This window comes from Spinacia oleracea, chromosome 4 (assembly GCF_020520425.1).
Source record: "Spinacia oleracea cultivar Varoflay chromosome 4, BTI_SOV_V1, whole genome shotgun sequence".
Classification (NCBI taxonomy): Eukaryota; Viridiplantae; Streptophyta; class Magnoliopsida; order Caryophyllales; family Amaranthaceae; genus Spinacia; species Spinacia oleracea.
In genome coordinates, this window is record NC_079490.1 from 143,923,013 (window position 1) to 143,942,544 (window position 19,532).

Consider the following 19,532-nt stretch of genomic DNA (forward strand, 5'->3'; position numbering starts at 1 on the left):
CATTGCCATGCTTCATTTCCCACTTGTAGGTCATTAGTGTATCCTAGCTTCCATTGTTTGAGTTATTACCGAAGTAAGAACCTCAAGCGGTATATGATACCAAGGAAGTTTGATTGCTAGGTCACTTCTCCTTAAACATAAACTTATAGGTAGAAACGGAATCGTAAATTCCTTTCATTTGTTCCTTTGTTTTCCTATTTCTTGTACCCTTTCTTATAGTCTTAAGAATTGAATTCTTTAGTGTTGACTTTTATACTTTGTTAGACATGTCCAATGTCACCAACAAGGTTCTTTACCATTTTAATTTATGTTGAATATTTTTGTTTCAACTAGATGATCTTACCAGAAGCTTCTAAAGTTCTCTAAGCATCGATCTATTCGAATGTCTAGGAACTAGACTCATTCGAGAATTAAATGGAAAAAGGATTTTAGGTTGTTAACCATTGGTAAAGCTGAGCGTTTAAACTCAATGCTTTATGATCTCAAAACCACATTGTATTTTGAATTCACAAGCACCAATCGGTTTTCCATTCGACTTTGATATTCGAAAACAACCATAAAAGTCGCTAAAAGAAACGTACATTTTAAATTGCTCACTTTCTCTCATTTCCGTGAATCGTTCTTGGATTCACTACCAATCGAGGAAATTTACTGTTACCTTTCTAAAAGGATTTATTGCAGTGCAAGATATTTAATTATAAACAATAATTAAAACATTCATTGAAGCATGCAAAGTCTAAACATTTATCATGAGTAATAACTTGAAAATGAAAGCAATCATGCAATCTAAGCAAGTCATTAGCATTTTATTCGAATTATGTGTTCCGGCAGGTGTGAATAAAATGATTCCAAGATCCTAAAATCATTGAAGAACTAAGCACAGTTTGTCGACTTAATCCTAGAATATCTTAGGTAAGCAAAAGCCTTTTGCTAATAGTCTAGAAACTATTCTTGGTTGATAGGTACGTCTAAGAACTTATTAGGTAAACCTATCGAATTTGCCACGACATAAAAGGACTCCTTACTTATATCGTTGAGTTTCACCAAAACTAACATGTACTCACAATTATTTGTGTACCTTGCCCCTTTAGGACCAATAAGTAACACCTCGCTGAGCGAAAACTATTACTAGATTGATGTAAAGGATATCCAAGCAAGTGTATATTTTGGCATGGCACCTTATAACTCAATTTTTAAGTTTGGAACTTAAGGCTCTTACTATGTTGGTTAGATTTTAAGTGAACTAAAATCCTTAATCATGCAACATAATCAAGCTTTTGATCTCATGCATTTTAAGACATATTTAAAGCAATAAATAACTTAAAACATGCATAAGATATTTGTGATCTAGTATGGCCCGACTTCATCTTGAAGCTTTGACTTCAAAGTCCGTCTTGAAAATCTCCGTGGGAGGCACCATTTTCTTCAAATAGGATAAGCTATAACTAATTACAACTATTTGATGGTTCGCAGACCATATTTGAATTGAAAAATAACTTTGGTACTTTAGACCAATTACATTCAAATTAATGGTACGCAGACCATATTTTCTATCCTATTTGGGCCATACTAGTCACTTCATAACCTGCAAAATAGTACATATACAATATATACCATTCACCCATTCATTATCATGAATGGCCCACATAGCTGGTTAGTAAAACACATTATGCATCACGTAAATATTTGCAGCAATTAATCAAGGGCACCAATAATCTACCAATTATTCAGTCCTTATTAATTCTAATCAAGTTGTTTTAACCTTAAGGATTTGTAGACCTAATCAAGAGTTTATGACTAAAAAGCGCTCCCACTTAAACCAATAAATTCATATGCTTTACTAATTTTAAACATAAAAATGTATTTCTAGTCTAACCGGAAACATACAAATTTAATTAAAATTTAAAGCTCATATAAATTTATAATTGAATCCAAAAAGTTTAATTTAATTTCAGTCGCATTTAAATTAATTCATGATTTTAATTTTAGTAAAATAATTAGAATAAATAACATTTATTATAATTACAATATTCAAAATTAAAATCCAAGAAAATAATTTAAATTATTAATTTTAAAATTAATTAAAATTACGTGAACTGAAATTTTCAAATTAAACATTCAAAACGATCTTTAATCGTAACGCAAACACCCTACGCGTTGCACGCCCATGGGCCGCACGCACACAACCATTGCTGGCCATGTGCGCGCAGCCCATGCGCTCGTCGCATAGCTGCTGCATCCCCATCGCAAGCCTCCGCACGCATTGGTGCTCGCTGCGCGCGCCAGCGCTCATCGCACGTGGGCTATCGCTCGCAGTGCGCGCGCGACATCGCTCGCTGGGCGCGCGACATCGCTCGCGGGGCGCGCGAGACATCGCTTGCTGGGCGCGCGACATCGCTCGCTGGGCGGGCGACATCGCTCGCTGTGCGCGCGAGCAATGCTAGGCGCAGCGCTCGTGGCACGCGAGCTTGCGCTCGCTGCGCGCGAGGCTGCGCGCTCTTGTGCGAGGCAGCGCGCGTTGTGGCGCAGCTCGCTTGCTGCCCACACGCGACTGCCTTGGCTCGCCCTACGCCCATGCCCATTCGTCCATTGGTCGTGGCACACGACACAAGGCAGGGCTGCTGCCTTGTGCTCGTGCACTACGCCCTTGCTCATTGCATTCGTGCCGCACGGGCGACGAGCTCCCTTGCTCGTCGTCGCATGCCCGCATTATACAACACCCCTTAAGGGTAACACGAAGCGTCCATTGCTTCGTGCGTGCAAGTTATATGAACGAATCGCATAAAAATTTAAAATTTATATTTAAAATTAATGACAAATTAATAAATAATATTAATTTCATAATTTTAGGGCGAAAAATCGAAAATTTATTATCCAATTGATTTCCGATTGTTATGGATTCAAGTCTAGGTCATAAAAATTTAAAATTTATCGTAAATTTACTGTTTTTATGGTGGTTTTTAATCATAGGTTTCTAATTAAATTACAATTAATTATGAAAATCAAATTAATTCTAAATTATTCTAATTTTCAACAAATTAATCATAATTACAAATTAGATTGCATAATTAACAAGACTAGGCATTCAAACTTGTTAAACATATGCAGTAGGTCAATCAAAAATTCAAGATTTATCAACAAGAATCGCAAATATTTAATTTAACATCTTAAATTTACGAAATTTTGCATTCGAAAAACTAAAACCTTCGAAAAGTCATAGTTAGGCTTCGAATTTGAGAATTCTGGGTTCGGCAGAAAAATACTATTTTTGTCAAAATTTTAGAATGCGTTTTACATGCGGAATTGACACAAAAATCACTCAATTCAGATGAGTAACGAAGAAACTGCCGAAAAACTGCGTACGTATAATTAAATAAACGCAATTTGCAATTAATTAACAATTACGAAAATTAATCACCCCTTTTAATTCTTGCAAATTTGTAATATTTAACCATGTTCATGCAATTTAGATTATGAAAATAATAAGGGGCTCGTGATACCACTGTTAGGTTATGATACATATGACAATTCATAAATCATGCGGAAAAACCATAAACCCAGGAAAACATATTATTTACACATAATCATTTAGCATAGATTAGATGCATACTCTTTGTCGCGTGCCTTCCCTAGCTGCGCCCGAACCGAACAAGAACAAGTCTTTAGGACTCCAAGTGTCGTCCCTCCGTAGATAGTCCACAGCACGTCCGGATCCGCCTTAAGATTGACCAACTAGAATCGCCCTTAAGGTACTATTATTTTCGGCACTTTATAGGCAAATGTGTGACTGAATTTTTCTCTCAGAAACTCACTTTGAATACTTTGAAACTTGTGTTATAAATTGTGAGCCCTAGCCTCATATTTATAGCGGTATGGAAAGGGAATCGAAATCCTATTCAGATACAAATTAATCAAACCTAGAATCCTACAAGAACTCTAATTTAATTAATTTATCAAATAGAATTAGGAATTTAATCATTAACCGAACTCTGCATGTTTTAGGAAACGTGCATGAACACAAACACTTGCACACACACGCACGGCAGCCACGATGGGCCCCATGCGTGCGCGCGAGCAGCAGCCCACTCAGCGCCCGCGCGCGCTGCGCGCTGCGCGTGCTGCGCGCTGCGCGTGCTGTGCGCGCTGTGCGCGCTGCGTGCAGCCTGCTGGGCCTGGCCTTGCGCTGGGCCTGGCGTTGCTGTTTGTGCGGCGCGCTTGGCTTGCTGGGCGATGGCCTGGCTTCGTGCTGGGCCTCGTCCGGCAGGTCTCGTCCGATGCTTATTCGTACGATGCGCTTCCGATTAAATTTTCCGATTCCGGAATTTATTTCCGATACGAACAATATTTAATATTTCCGATTCCGGAATTAATTTCCGTTTCGAACAAATATTTAATATTTCCGTTTCCGGAATTATTTTCCGATTCCGGTAATATTTCCGATTCTGACAATATTTCCGTTTCCGGCAATATTTCCGATTCTGGCAATATTTCCATTTCCGATAATATTTTCCGACACGTACCATGTTTCCGTTTCCGGCAACATCTACGACTTGGATAATATTTATATTTCCGATACGATCCATATTTCCGTTTCCGGCAATATCATCGTTTCCGGAGTATTCATTCCTTGCCTGTGACGATCTTAGCTCCCACTGAAACCAAGATCCGTCGGTTCCGAATATTCATAGATGGAGTATTTAATGCTATTAAATACTTGATCCGTTTACGTACTATTTGTGTGACCCTACAGGTTCAGTCAAGAGTAAGCTGTGGATTAATATCATTAATTCCACTTGAACTGAAGCGGCCTCTAGCTAGGCATTCAGCTCACTTGATCTCACTGAATTATTAACTTGTTAATTAATACTGAACCGCATTTATTAGACTTATCATAGAATGCATACTTGGACCAAGGGCATTATTTCCTTCACGTCCATCACAAACCACAATCTTCTTTCACCTCTACATAAATTACTTTTCAATCTTGTGTGGAGAGGGGTAGTTCCTAGGACTCAAAAACGAGATGATGTCACTTTCTATGATGCATGCTTAATCTATTGTCTCGAATTTGATATCCCAATTAATTTTTCGGCCATCATGATCAAACACCTAGCCCATTGTATTTCTGGAAAATTCAAAATAGGGTATGGTTCCTTACTCACTGCCATATTCAATAATTTCGCAGTTGATTTAGGTTCTTATGCTTCTCTTCCCTTAACCCCTGCTCAAATTATCCAAGAGAAATTCCTTAAAAATCTGAAGTTGGTTGTGGTGGACAAGGTGCTGTGTTTCCAGGGTAAAAAGGAGAATGAGTATGAAGTTCCTATTTTGGAAGAAACTGTGTGTTTGAAAACTAGGAGTGTTCCTAAGAGAGGTCACAGGAAAAGCATGAGAATTGCCACTAGACCTCGCAAAGTTCCTGCTCCTCCTGTCTATATGGATATCACCTGTGAGGAGGAAGAAGAGGAAGAGGACAAAGGAACTACACCAGTTCCACAGGAGAAAAAGGAACTACCAAAGGTTCTTAGGACAAAATCACCAGCTCCTAAGAAGCCTGCGTCTGTTTCTTTCCCCAAAGGAACTGGAACCATTCCTGCTCCTCAGGCTGTTTCTGCTAAGGTTCCAGGTGGATTTGCTGGTTTTGCTGGTTCCTCTGGGTTTGGAACACCACCTATCTCTGCTGCAAGATTTCAGGAGCTCCAGGATTCAGTGATGCGCTTAAATGCACTACAGGAGGGATCTAATCTTCGAGTTCAACAGATGCAGACTCAATTGAATGCCTTGGTAAATTCAGTTCAAACACTCCAAACCAACCTCATACAATATGTTGATCAAGCCAACACTACTCGCACTGAGATTCTGCAGAAAATCAACAACCTTGAATCCTTTGAGGAAGTTGTGGTGGAAGAAACAGCTGCCTCAGATTCTCCTAACCAAGCCTAAACAACCCTTCATATCTTTTATATTAAATGCTGTTATGGAACAATTTTTTTTGGTTTTGTATAACTAAACAATGGGAATCCTCCCTTTTTGCTTAAATTTTTCAAACTTGCTTGGTTGAAAATCTACATATTGCTGTTTATATGGTTGTTGCTTCTCGGATTATTATGTTGTGTAAGCAGGTACAATACTTTGAGGCTAGCTTGACTTGCCAAACGTTGATCGTAGGGCACTGTGTTTGGAATATATGTATCTGCATTGCTCTTTTTGTTAATGTCAACAGGGGGAAGATCACTGAGCAAACTTCTTAAGGAGATCAAACTTGGTTTGACACTCGGATTCTTCATGTACTATCTACTGTAAGGGTAACTGTAAGGGTAAAATTTTATTTTATTTTATTTTTATTCTTTTTGTTACTATCCACACTTCATCAACTCTATGTGATTTAATCTCTTATGGTAAAAAGTTTGCGGATGTTGTCATCACCAAAAAGGGGGAATACTGTTGACCCTGATTTTGGTTGATGACAAATAGCAAACTTCCTGATTTAAGTTTCTGGTGTGTCTACAAGTAAAGTGTTTCTGTTCCAGAGAGGAACTTGAGATGGTTGCTGATGTTCCTGAGGTGGAATGCGCAAAGCTAGGAACTCCAAGCTAACACACAACAGAGGAACAACAAAGCAAAGAAGGATGAAGTTTTCATGTGATGAGTTCCTCTGTTTCTTTAGAGGAACTCACCTGTTCCAGAGAAGGAACCATTGCAGCTGCTGAGTTGTAGCTCCAGTAAAAGAGCAAAACACGAACCTAGGTAGTTAAATACTCTTAGAATTTCTGTGTAAAATAATAATAGCTATTAAGATACATTGTGGAACTAGGATGTTTAATTAAATATTTATTAGGATTTTATCAAATTATTTAACAGCAAGTTTTAAGGAAAAATTACATAAATAAAGTGTAGTTTTATTTTCTTTAATAAAATCTGTTTTTATCCCTATTGTTAAAACAGTTTTATTTTCCCTAAAACTTCTCCTAAATATCTGATTTAATTTCAATAAATATTTTCACAAATCTTTTAGTGGTTGACAAAGTCTAAACCACGATTTTCTCTAAAAACCGTTTTAAGAGAAGTGGTCTTCCCTTGATCCACAAGTCATGGATCGTGGAGACCAAGTATGTAGGAGTGTGGGCAGTTGAGATTTGAAGGGAACTAACCCTAAGGATTATCTCTATATAAAGAGTCGTTTTCCTTCTGGTAAAATCACACAAATATTCTATCTACTTTCTTATCTATCAAAACGCTTTCAACAGAGTTTATTAAGTTGATTTGTGTCCTAGCAATATTCAAGTTCCTAAGTTCCACAAATATCAAAAGAGCTTTATTATTAACTAGAGTTTTCAAAACAAATTGTAATCTGAGTGAGTAGAGATTGAGTAATCTTGTAAAGGCTTTTGAGTTAAAGTCGAGAAAGAGAGAAAAAGAATAGAGAGTAATCAGAGTAGATTACTGTGAGATACTTGAGTTTGAGTGGAACTCAAGTTGAGATTACTTGTTTGAGAACTGGTTACTTTGACGTTGTCAAGCGTCGCACCGTAAAAGGAGACTATAACGGCAACGCTCAGGTAATCACCTATCAAAAGAAATCTAACCTCAAGATCACAAGATTGGGATTGTCCTCCCATAAATCGGGATGAGATGCCGAAAGTTGTACAAGTCCACTCGGAGAGCTAGAAACTGTAAAATGCATGGCCGAGCTCAGAGTAATCATAGGCTATGATTATCTGTTTAGTTGATCAGTTGAACTCTGACACCGAGAAATACCTCCGGACATAATAAGGATGACTACTCTTACCTTATGTTTATGAGCAGGCATCGAGCGACAAAGGAATTAGGAAATGCACACTTGTCCTTGGGAGACTGAAGGAAATAATGCCCTTGGTCCAAGTTTGCATTTATGCATTTAATGCTAAGTCTAATAAATACGGTTCAGTATTAATTAACAAGTTAATAAATTCAGTGAGATCAAGTGAACTGAATGCCTAGCTAGAGGCCGCTTCAGTTCAAGTGGAATTAATAACATTAATCCACAACTTACTCTTGGCTGAACCCGTAGGGACACACAAATAGTACGTGAACGGATCAAGTACTCTATTTATGATCATTCGGAAATGACGGATCTCGGTTCCAGTGGGAGCTAAAATCGTCAAAAGGCAAAGTAAAGAATATTCAGGAAATGAAGATATTGCTGGAAACGGAAATATGGTTCATGACGCAAATATAAATATTATCCAAGTCGTAGATGTTGCTGAAAACGAAAACATAGTTCGTATCGAAAAATATTATCGGAAATAGAAATATTGCCGGAATCGGAAATATTGCCTGAAACGGAAATATTACCGGAATCGGAAATATTCTCGGAATAGGAAATTATTTCCGGAATTGAAAATATTAACGGAAACGTAAATATTTGTTCGAAACGGAAATAGATTACGGAATCAGAAAACGAATCGGAAGCTCAACGAGCGACAAGCCAGCAAGCGAGCCGGCCCATCGCTCGACAAGAAAAAGGCCGAGCGCACAACACTAGGCGCGAGGCCCATCACATGCGCCCAGCCGTGTGCGATGGGCCTGGAACGCTGCGGGCCGCAACGAGCCAAGGCAAGCAGCATCAAGCCAAGGCAAGCAGCAGCGTACATGGCCAAAGCCAAACGGCAGCGCGCGTTGGGCCTTAGGCCAGCAGCGACTGCGTTTGGGCCTGGCCAGGTACGCGCGCCAGCGTGGCCCTTGTGGCTGCGTTGGTTGGTTCGTCTTGGGCTTCAAGCAATGTCCGATTACTTAGTCGCCAAGTAATTTTGGCTTTAAGTATTAGTTTTCAGTCCTACTAGAATTGGATTAATTAAGAGTTTAATTATTGCAACAATTCTAATTGGTTTAGAATTTCAATCCTAATAGGATTGTTAATTGTTTTCCTAGTGAGACTCAAATTCCTTATTTCCTACTCTATAAATATGAGGTTAACCCTGATAATTTAACAGACCTATTCATATTCTTTACTTAGATTGTGTTCAAGGGAGAACATAGTTTATAGCCTAACCCGAGTGCATAAAACCTTAAGTAATATCCTAGTTGGTTGAACCTAAGGTGGATCCGAACGTGTTGTTGACTTTCTACGGAGGGACGACACTTGGAGCTCTAAAGACTTGTTCTTGTTCGATTCGGGAGCAGCTAGGGAAGACACGCATCACATTGTATGTAACATAAATTATGCTATTTGACTATGTGACAATTAATTTGGATTCCCGGCTTTATGGTTTTTCCGCATGAATTATATTGTTTGTATTATTCATAACCCTACAAAATCATCATATCATGCATTACACCTCAACCATGCCTCATGTGTAGCATCAGGTTTAGCTTTTTCTTTGATGACATATAGATCATCATATTCATCCTTCAATCACCATAACCATAACCATCTCCTTTGAACTTCACTTAAACTAATTGATTTGTTGTGTTATATGTGGATGCAAGTAAAATGGACTTGGAGGATCTTGATTAGGTGGTAGAGATTTTGTCGCCATAATTTGTTTATGAGATTTTCTTAGGAAGAAGATGATAATAGGACAAAAAACTGAAGCAACTATTACAGACACGTTAATGATAATGGAAACCAAAGACCAGTATTACGATAAGCTACTAATCCTATCTACCTCTTCATTTTCCGTCATCTTCGATTTTCTACAACGCACCAAAGGATATCAGCATATTTATAAATAAAATAATATAAAGTCGAACCACAATCAGAGTATTTCCCTGTATTTGATAGTGAGTCAGAGTCTGGTGAGACAAGTAGCTTACATTGGTGTTTTTATTTCAATTCCCTAGAAGAGGTTATTCTTTTTCCCAAGGGAGGAGAATGGTAAAAGTCCCAATACCATCTTCAATACTTTGACTGCAACTAAACAAATGAACAATTCATCCGTCTGCCGCAATACAACCTGATACCCATAGGCTTAAACCATATAATAGGAGGACGAGGACGAGGACGAGGACGAGGACCCTAACAATGGTTTATATGGCTGGAAACCACAAGGAACAGAAAAGATTCATTGTATACATTATAGAATTAATTAATTACCCTCGATTTCTGCCTGCGTTAGGTTTATCAATCTCGTTTGACCACCTCGTTTCCTAGGAAAAACTTATTCATTTTCCCAAGGGAGTACAACTGTGAAAGCTCATTGATCAGCTTAAGCTCTGCCAAACCACCAAAGCTCTATTACGGATGATTCAACCTTTAAACTCCCAACGACAGCAGTTGCATAAGTATATAAGAAGATCCACAACGTGTTAATCATTACATTTTGGACCAAAGAAACACTAACTAATCAAAACAATAATATAATACACTAAACACCAATTTTTTAAAATTTTGATCATTTTTTGCCCTTCTTTCTCTAAAAATAACCCAGAAAAAATAGTCAATTAAGCACATATCAGTAAATAACATACACAAACTAATCACAGTATAATCAGCAGTTAAGCTAGATAACTTACAACGTATTTAGCAGTTAATCACAGGAATAACTCATAAAATTGCAGTAAAAAAACCCAAAGATAACTGAAAAAAACAAACTTACAACATTACTCCGCAACCTGGGCAGTTATAAGGCGAGCCCTTGATCGCATCAACAAGATAGTCAAGTCAAATATTTTTTATTAAAATTAGTGAGAGACCAAAACAACAATCAAATATAGCTAGGAGACCAAAACAAAAAATAACACCAAAACAGTACATTCTAGTATTCTACTGCAAATAAAGATCCAATTTAATACCTAAGAAAACCAAACTCCATCCATCTATTATAATCCTTCCCATTAACGATAATATCTTAATACAGAAACAATATTATTTAACCGAATGAAGTTCTGCATCATACACAAGTTCAGAGCAACTTCATGAACATTCACATCATACAACTGGAGCCAATGAACTAATTCACTTCCAGGAGTTTATTATTCCAAATTACAAAGAAAGAAGCAACATATGATCCATGTTTATCGCACAAGACACAAAAGTTTCAAGCCGAAAGGTTAATCTGATAGATCAGGTATGATATGACCAATCTGGCTTATGAGCATAAATGAACACTGACAATCTATTTTCAGCCTCTTTAGAACATTCACATCATGCACCAGATATTCCACATCTTCAGGGAGGAAGTTAGAATAAAGCTCCTGAATGAGAATGTCCTTCAGATGAGATAGCAGATATTCAGGCATAGCCTCAGGAGGACTCCTGCGCAATTCTTCTACGTCCCTTAAAATTTCTTGCTGCTAATAACAACAGTGTAACTAAGTCATATTATTTTCAGGGAAACGCTAGAATTAATAGTTATCATATTAACCATACACTGACTTATGGGCTAACCTTATTATTTAGGGTAAGAACTTCTAAATCAGGGGAGCATTTAATAAACTCTGTCACTAGCCTTTTCCAGCGAAAATCAATACCAATACCTAATGCCAACCCTGTCATGTTGAAAAACCTTGGCAGATTCGGATAATGGGCTGCAGATAGCAACTATGCAACAGAAAAATTACAGTTTAAATATCAAATTAATGTCAAACCACATCAATACTTTTGTGATCACTGTCAGTAGGCAGTGTGTGTGACATTATTATAATGTATTGTATACAAATAAGGTGATGTACCTGAACAATGTCGTTAGACAGCGTAAGGAACTTCGCATTTGCTATCCCTTCGAAGAGATTACAGACTCGTTGATGACAAAAATTGTAGTTATCAGCAAGAACAGCAGTTTGGCGGAGATCCAGATGCACATTAATCAAAGATGCTAAACTCCTCACCACAAAATCATCTGATATACGACCTTTAACATGAAAGTACTCAAGATTTGGGGCATTGATGACAAATTTATAGGGGGAATCTACCGAAATATCAATCACAAACTTATAACTAAAAGAGAAACTTTTCAATGTAGGGATGGAAATATTTATCACCCTCGGTTTCTCCCTTGCGATTTCTTCTATGACCAACTCTTCCAGACCTTGACAACCCGAAAGCAAGTTTTGAGTGCACTTGTCATCTAGGTACAAAACACTCCTAATTTCAAGTATCTTAAGCATAGGGAGGATTACCACAGAAGGTACAATAAGAGGCATGCGAGATAATTTCAATACAACAAGTTTGTTGGACACGAAAAAGTTGTTAGGCAGCTTGATAAATTCTTTTGGAACAGACAGATAAAAGTCAAGTTCGAGTTCTGAAATATCACGGGAAATGGCTACATGCAACCACGTATAAATAGGAGGGGCACTATAATGACACTTATAAACGAGACGAAATTTTTGGATTTGAGGAATGTCATTAAGAAGCAGTACTCTATTCACAAAACTCTGAAAGGTGATCTCTGAATCCCGACTTCCATATATGTTCAGGTAAGGATAGAATTCTTGATGAAGGCTAGCATCAAAGTCGAGAATGGGAACAGAAGTCCATATGTATTTCCATCTAGTTGACAAAACACTGGTCGCTACAGCATATTTAGTTGGCAGAAATGATAGGATGTGACAAAGGATGTCGTCAGGCAAACCACTGATCTTATCCACACCTCCTTTTGAGCCGGAACCGATCAAATCTGCTTCTCTCTCTTCTAAGGCAACAGTAAGAAAAAACAAGAAAAATAAAGTTTCAATTTACTTCCAGCAAAGCACTCTAATTCTCTAAAAATAATAGTCCTAACATTCAATTGATGCGTGTGTGTGTGGGGTGGGGGGGGGGGGATCAGATATCTATAAGCTCAAATCCATTTGTATGTATGATTTTAGGGTTCCATTTGGTGGGACCAGTCAGAAGGAATAAGGTTTGACCTAGGCTATCATTTAACCAGAGCTTTTTCTTTTCCTCTACTTTAAAGTTTGAAAGTAAAACAAGGCTACATAATATGTTCCTGGAAACACAGACTTTCGGCATAAGCACAAAATCCATTTCGTTCACAAAACCCCAATGTGTAAACCCCCCCCCCCCCCCCCCCCCCCCTCCTCTCTCTTCCAATCTCTACCCCAAAATTATACAAGACAGTACAGAGAAAAATAACAAGAAAATTTACTCTACTGCCTTCAGATCTGAAAAACAAAATGCAATCACAACCAAAACAAATGTTGAATGAAACAGAAGAACTATTCACAGAATGAAATTGTAACAAACAACAAAATTTCATTCCCTCTCCTTGATTACTCAATGGTGCAAGTCAACATAAGTATAAAGACAAAAAAAATAAGTACATAAACATGTCATCAATGCAAATTAGTATGAGAGTATTGAGGTACCTATATGTATCTTCATTGTAACGGGAACTAGAAGTTTTCAGCAACAACTGAGTGAGAAGTAGAATCTCATTCTAACTTCTTCGATTTGCGTTTTTATAGCAGGCTAACTCTATGTTTCTTGAGACAGGATCTAATGCACACTTTGTAGCAATTTAAATAGTAGACCAAAAACAAACAAAGAAAAAAAGAAGTTGATTTCCTACTATAATGAATAAGATATTTTCCAAATAAATTCAAATGTTACCATATAAGTTAGATTTCTTGAATTCCTAGTACACCTTTCAGAAAATAAAAGAAACTTTTCCATTTAATTGATTGTAAAAACTACGGAGCATTATTTAAAAAGAACAGGTGGAAAAGTCATAAATTTTTACCTCCGTATCACATACAGTAACAAGGGATATGATTTCTTTCTTTTCTCTTATATCCTTATATGCATAGAATAATTCCTTTTCTCTCAAATTCTTTGCCACCTATGAATTTGACACACAGTACTGTGAGACACAAATTCAAAAGATCGCACACCATTTGGCATGGAGGTATAGCTCAAATGAAAATGTTGGCAGCACAAAGGATCCTAAACGACCTATGCATGGAGCTAACACAAAGGAAATCTTTAACTTAGACAACATAATTAACCTGACCCGAGTTTCGAATGGCTAAATATCAAAATCCCCCACTGCACACACTTTCTATTATATGTCATCATCCAATCAAAATGACATAATTCTTAGTTTGCATCAGAATTTTACAGTATTCTAATTCCAGTGAAATTAGGATATAGCATATACATAGAAATTCAGGACTACTGTTGAACTAACTTGTAACTATGTGAATAAAAGAACTGTCCCTGGCCTGTAGCTTGTCGGTTTTTCACATAAAAAAAGGCTAGTAAAGGATACAGGAGGAAAATGCCAGATTGTACACCGAAGTACCAAACCAATCACGTTCAAGTTGATTGAGCTAATCCCATACCTAATTCAACATTGATTGAGCTGAAGCCGCAAATTAAGGGCCAATAATCTTTTCAAAATAAGGTTCAACATCAGGTAAATTAGAAATAGAATCTCAGCTTCTAAAAGTGATATACTCATTTAAGAAAGATATAAATACCAACTGCTTCAACCAATTCACCCTTTCAAGAAAAATATCCTTCATGACCTAGGTGTAAGAAAATAAGTGGTTCATGCAAAACACCATTACCAACAGTCAGATACCAACACAGATTTGTTGTATGAAAACCCAGAAAACCAAAATATCACCAAATACGCAAGCTTTGACCTCTTAAAGGAAACATAAAAGACTGAAAGAATATGAGAAAAGAATAAAAGACAATCAGACCTTTCAAAAGGGGTATTTAACAGGCAATAAAAACATACAATAGCAAAGCATAAATAACCAAACCATCAAAAAAGCATACAGAGTAACACCACCAAGTTCGAGGTTTTATAAACCATGAAGATTCACAAGTCCAAAGATAAATAAATTGGATTTAGGAAAGAACATGACTTACTTGATATTGTCTATAGTAATGTTGAATTTCTCATTCCAGTCCATCAACAGGAAGCAGCATAACCATTTGCACAGTGTAGAAAATTCTCTAGAAACTGGAGAAGACATCATATCAAGGCCACAACTTTGGGGCATTGGATATCTTCGAGCGGATACACAAAAATGTTGCATCCTTCCGTAGGTCTACTTAGTGTAAAAGAAGTAAATGTCCATATCCTTCAGTCAATAGCGATTTCCCACCACACCTTAATATCACACCACAAGAGGAAGCGAATTAAGATGACGTCAATTAGCAGAGAGCAAAGACCTACACATGGAGAAGCTCAATTTTTAGGGATGAAAGTAATATTGTACATCAGATTTACAAACTCATTTTGTGGAACACAAACAGGGTTCGACACTCAAATTTGAACACACAAATAATGAAGCTTGTAGTAAAAAGCCTTTTGGCATATTCACAATAATACAATACGTCACAATACCCAAAACTACCAAAATTTATAAGCTTCAAAAGGAGGAGGAAAGGAGAAATCACTAAGTAAAATATAATACATACTTGTGAAGCACATTTAAGTGATTTAACATCTATTTCAATAAACCAAACATCTATTGCAAGATTATACAAGCAAGTGTTCAAAATTCCCATTCGAGTGAGGATGTCTACTATGTAGAATGCTGGACAAAATGATACCATTAGAACTAAAGATTAAAACAGCAATGAAAATTTTACAGCCTTTTCCATAAAAAACAGTTCAGAGGCAATGTCTTGTACTTCAAAGCCATCTTATCAAACCTTACGCAATCCACTTTAGTAAGAGAATTTATCACTTCAAATGGACTAGCCTAAAGTTTGACAAGGATATCATATCCTGAAAATTAACTGATACTTAGGAAGCAATAATAATTGCACAAAAATATACTACCTCCGTTCCTAAATGATTTTTACGGTTACTATTTGCACGGTAATTAAGGAATTTTGGTGAACATGTGATGGTGGGGTAACAAATGGAAAATGAGTGGCTATAAATTGTCCAACAAGGTGAGTGAGTGAAAACTAATATTAAAGTATTGTGAGTGGGTAAGTTATGATGGGCCAAATAAGAGTAAAAATGGAATAAAGTAGGAGTGTAAAGAACTTTCAGGAACGGACTAAAACGGAAAGCGTAAAGAACTTTTAGGAACGGAGGAAGTAGTTCACATTTCCATTCCTGGCTGTATTCCTGAAAACAAAGGCACCATACAATTTTTTTTTAGCAATACAAATTTCAAAAAAGGAAAAGACATCACAGAACACCATGCAGCACAGTATGTAGCGCACATCACTCAAAGCTACGATGTCAGCGTTTCTTTTACGCAACCGTCTCAAAAATATTGCATGAAATGAAAAGGAAAATAGAACTGTGACAAGGTAAAAGAAGCTGTACAACACGTACGAGTATCTGTGTGCTACGTATGATCTTAAACACTCAAAACTCCTCATGTTAAATCATCAAATTAGGAAACAAAGGCATATTGTTAAAAGCAAACTCGTAAATACTTATTCAAGTGTCACTTAAACCCTGACAAATATGGAGAACTAAAAGGAGGCATAACTTGCATTTGAGAGGATTCAAATCTAGAACTTCTTTTTGTCAATGATCCTTCACAAAAGCTGAAGTCATGGCCTGGGAAAGATGGATTCAACCAGCAATCAGACAAAACTGCTAACATACCAAGATATGAGGACAAGACTACTTCAGCCCTTCCTAGATAGGTTTCCACAAATTATCTCCACAAATCATTACTTCAAAATGCATAAAATGTCCATATGGTTATCCTCTTTCGGAATAAAATACATGTACATGCAACACAAGGCCACAGCAGTTGCTCATAACAGACCTACTACAAAGATGAAATACCTACATAACTGAATATACGTCATACAGAATCGCCAGACCATTAAAGCCACACACATCTGAAATCCAAAAGGCCTCATTGAGAACCCACTTGCCTAATTGTAGCAGTAGACATTGATTGTGGAATAGGTATTAATTAAAGATGGAGCAAACTCATGCATCGACATTGACTAATATCAATCATGCAGACAACTAAAGAAAAAGCCCTTTTTATAGTGCTTCTTTCACTCACATTAATGCATTTACAGCAACTAGTTGCATCAGCATCATTTACTGCAGAAAATAGAATGTCACAACCTGAAGACTATTTGCCTATTTGGTAATTGGCAGCATGCTATTCATAACTAAATTTAGTGTCAACCTCCGAGTTCCTTTGTCCTTGATTTCACTATAACCATCGTCAGAAGGAGAAAGCAGAAAGTAAATAAGCTAACATAAATTCTATTTACAACTGGTTCCCGGAGTCAAATTTATTCTGTAAGGAGTCTAAAAACAGAGGTAAAAATGCATTCATTTATCCTTTTATATTAGTATTGATGTTTAACCAATATCAGATTATTCACATAATCATGGAACCATTTCACAAATTAAATCATCTGCATATTAATCATGGAAAAATAATTTAAAAGCAATGAGTACCTGGAAATTTTAAGAGAAAACAAATCAACCACACTCAAATATTGAAGGTTTTCACAATTTAGATTCAATAGCACATTAGCACCCATCCATAAAGGAAAGTAATGTCACATCCAAAACTTGGATTTGAATTCATAAATTCATTGTGAACCCTTCTCTGAGCTCTACTACCACTCAAATTTCTTCAAGTCAGCCTCGCCCGCCGAACCAGTGCTTATTAGGCTATTACTCCGTATATGTTTCTGATTACTTGTTCACCTTGTAGGTAACTTTCGATTCTTAATGGAAATTGCATTACTCTAAATAAGATTACTCTAACTTCAGTCCTTTTCTATAGTAGTCATATCCTCTTCTATGGTGATAACTTCTCATCATCAATTAATATTGTCCATTGCCAAAATTACACCAATTAATAAAAACACAATTGGAAATTTCCAATTAGGGTTCCCAACCAGAATTTAATGAACGAATATTTTTCGAATTCCAATGGTGGATACAAAAATTAACTCAATATAAAATCTTCAAAACTATTATTTTTCAAAAAAAAATCAAATTAACTATCTAGAACACAAAAGATTCTATATTTGGCACACAATAATAAAGAAAGATGAAGATTAATTGATGAAAATTACCCGAGCAGGTGATGAAGATGAAGGAATCAATTGCTATCTCCATTTTGCCGCTGATTTCAGAGAATTTTCGATGATTTGTTCTGTTTAAGTTCGATGGGTAATTGGGTTTCATTTCATTCCGTTTTTTATTCTCTCTTAACTTGGTTGAGTTCTCTTGAGCAAGTGAGCCTGAGCAATCCCGCAATTTCGATGGTGCAAGCGTGTGCACCTAGATCTAGGTGCACCGGGATTAAAACGCAAACATTTTAAAACAAAACGCGTATTTTCATTAATTCTGTAGTTAAAAAGAACAAGTCTCCCAATACAAAAGAACATCATGTGCTCTGTTCTTCCCTGTTTAGTTTTCGCGATTTTTTTGTTGTTCGCTCCTTTTTGCGGGTATTTATATGTCTGGGCTTCATAATTTTGAATTCAAAAAGTGTGAATAGGAGAGATAAAGCTTACATTTGTGCATAAATTTTTTTTAGAGAGAGAAACTGATGGAAAATTCTCAAATATTCCATGATTTCTCTGTTTCAACATCAATTTCGAATGATTCTTCTTCTTCTCATCTGAATTCTTCAGCTGAAAATCAGACTTACGAAGGTATTCTTTCAATTTGTAATAACGAGTTGCATTTTTCTTTGATTTTATGATTTCGATTTCATAATAATCGTACTTTTTATGTTTTTTGTGATTGTAATTAGTTTGATTAATTTAATTTTGAATCTCATTCTTCGTTGATTTTGGTGATTGTTGATAATGAAGGTTACGAATTGGTTTTTTCGTTGATTTCGCATTTATTTCATTTATGTGGTGAAACTGATTGTGTAATAACTATTATATTTAAGGAATATACGTTGATTTTGTTCGTTTGCAGAAAAGAACATTGTATCATTTCAGAAGAACATTTTTCAGTATCAAATGAACATGTTTAGAATACGTATTGAGACGTTCATTTTTATTATATTTAGCTTTTCAAATGTACACTGATTGTTCTTTATTGATTGTTCTTTTAACTCTTCATTGATTGTTCTTTAAGTCATAGTGTTCTTTTCGGTCACCTTTTGTGTTCGTTTACTCTTCTTCCATTGCTCATTTTAATAGTTACTGTTCTTTTGATTCTTTATTGGTTTTTTTATTATATCTGCACGGATTGTTCTTTTATGTTTTTATGAGTTTACATTGTTCTTTTGATTGACAAAACTGATTGTTCTTTTAACTGTTTATTGATTGTTCTTTTAATGCGTAGTGTTCTTTTCAGTCTAGTTGGAGTGTGTAATTTACTCTTGATGCATTGTTCTTTTCTAATAGGTACTGTTCTTTTTTATTCTTTATTGGTTGTTCTTTTATATCTGCCCAAATTGTTCTTTTAAGTTTTAATGTGTTCTTTTGATTGATTAATTGATTGTTCTTTTAACTCTTCATTGATTGTTCTTTTCATGCCTAGTGTTCTTTTCAGTCTACATGGATTGTTCGTTTACTCTTGGTGCATTGTTCTTTTTAATAGCTACTGTTCTTTTAAGTTCTTTTGTTTGGGTTCTTTTTCTGATTTTTTTTATTTTATAAATTTCCAGATATATTAAAT

The 19,532-nt window shown here is 36.3% G+C and overlaps 1 protein-coding gene and 1 long non-coding RNA gene across 3 annotated transcripts; both read right to left on the minus strand.

The window, feature by feature from the left end:
* Positions 1-10,778: 10,778 nt before the first annotated feature.
* LOC110803949 (putative FBD-associated F-box protein At5g56410) lies at positions 10,779-13,648 on the minus strand. Of its 2 annotated transcripts, none has more exons than XM_056827095.1 (4): positions 13,291-13,648; positions 11,653-12,614; positions 11,369-11,521; positions 10,779-11,274 (listed from the first exon to the last, which is right to left on the minus strand). In XM_056827095.1, exons 1-4 carry the CDS (start codon positions 13,304-13,306, stop codon positions 11,032-11,034), a joined length of 1,374 nt encoding a protein of 457 aa, XP_056683073.1. In that variant the 5' UTR covers positions 13,307-13,648; the 3' UTR covers positions 10,779-11,031. The 2 variants fall into 2 exon arrangements, with proteins under 2 accessions (XP_056683073.1, XP_056683074.1); XM_056827096.1 differs by having other exon boundaries at positions 10,779-11,271; positions 13,291-13,647.
* A 122-nt stretch (positions 13,649-13,770) lies between these two features.
* Positions 13,771-18,156, minus strand: LOC130459630 (uncharacterized). The gene is made up of 3 exons (XR_008919146.1): positions 17,966-18,156; positions 14,804-15,109; positions 13,771-14,265 (listed from the first exon to the last, which is right to left on the minus strand). It is a non-coding gene; the product is annotated as an uncharacterized lncRNA (long non-coding RNA).
* Positions 18,157-19,532: the final 1,376 nt, after the last annotated feature.

Bases quoted from the DNA above. Each gene is read 5' to 3' on its own strand.
- LOC110803949 (XM_056827095.1), bottom strand. The intron at 11,522-11,652 runs GTACATCACCTT...TCTGTTGCATAG, and splicing joins TGTCTAACGACATTGTTCAG to TTGCTATCTGCAGCCCATTA. The intron at 11,275-11,368 runs GTTAGCCCATAA...TGTTGTTATTAG, and splicing joins TTCTTACCCTAAATAATAAG to CAGCAAGAAATTTTAAGGGA.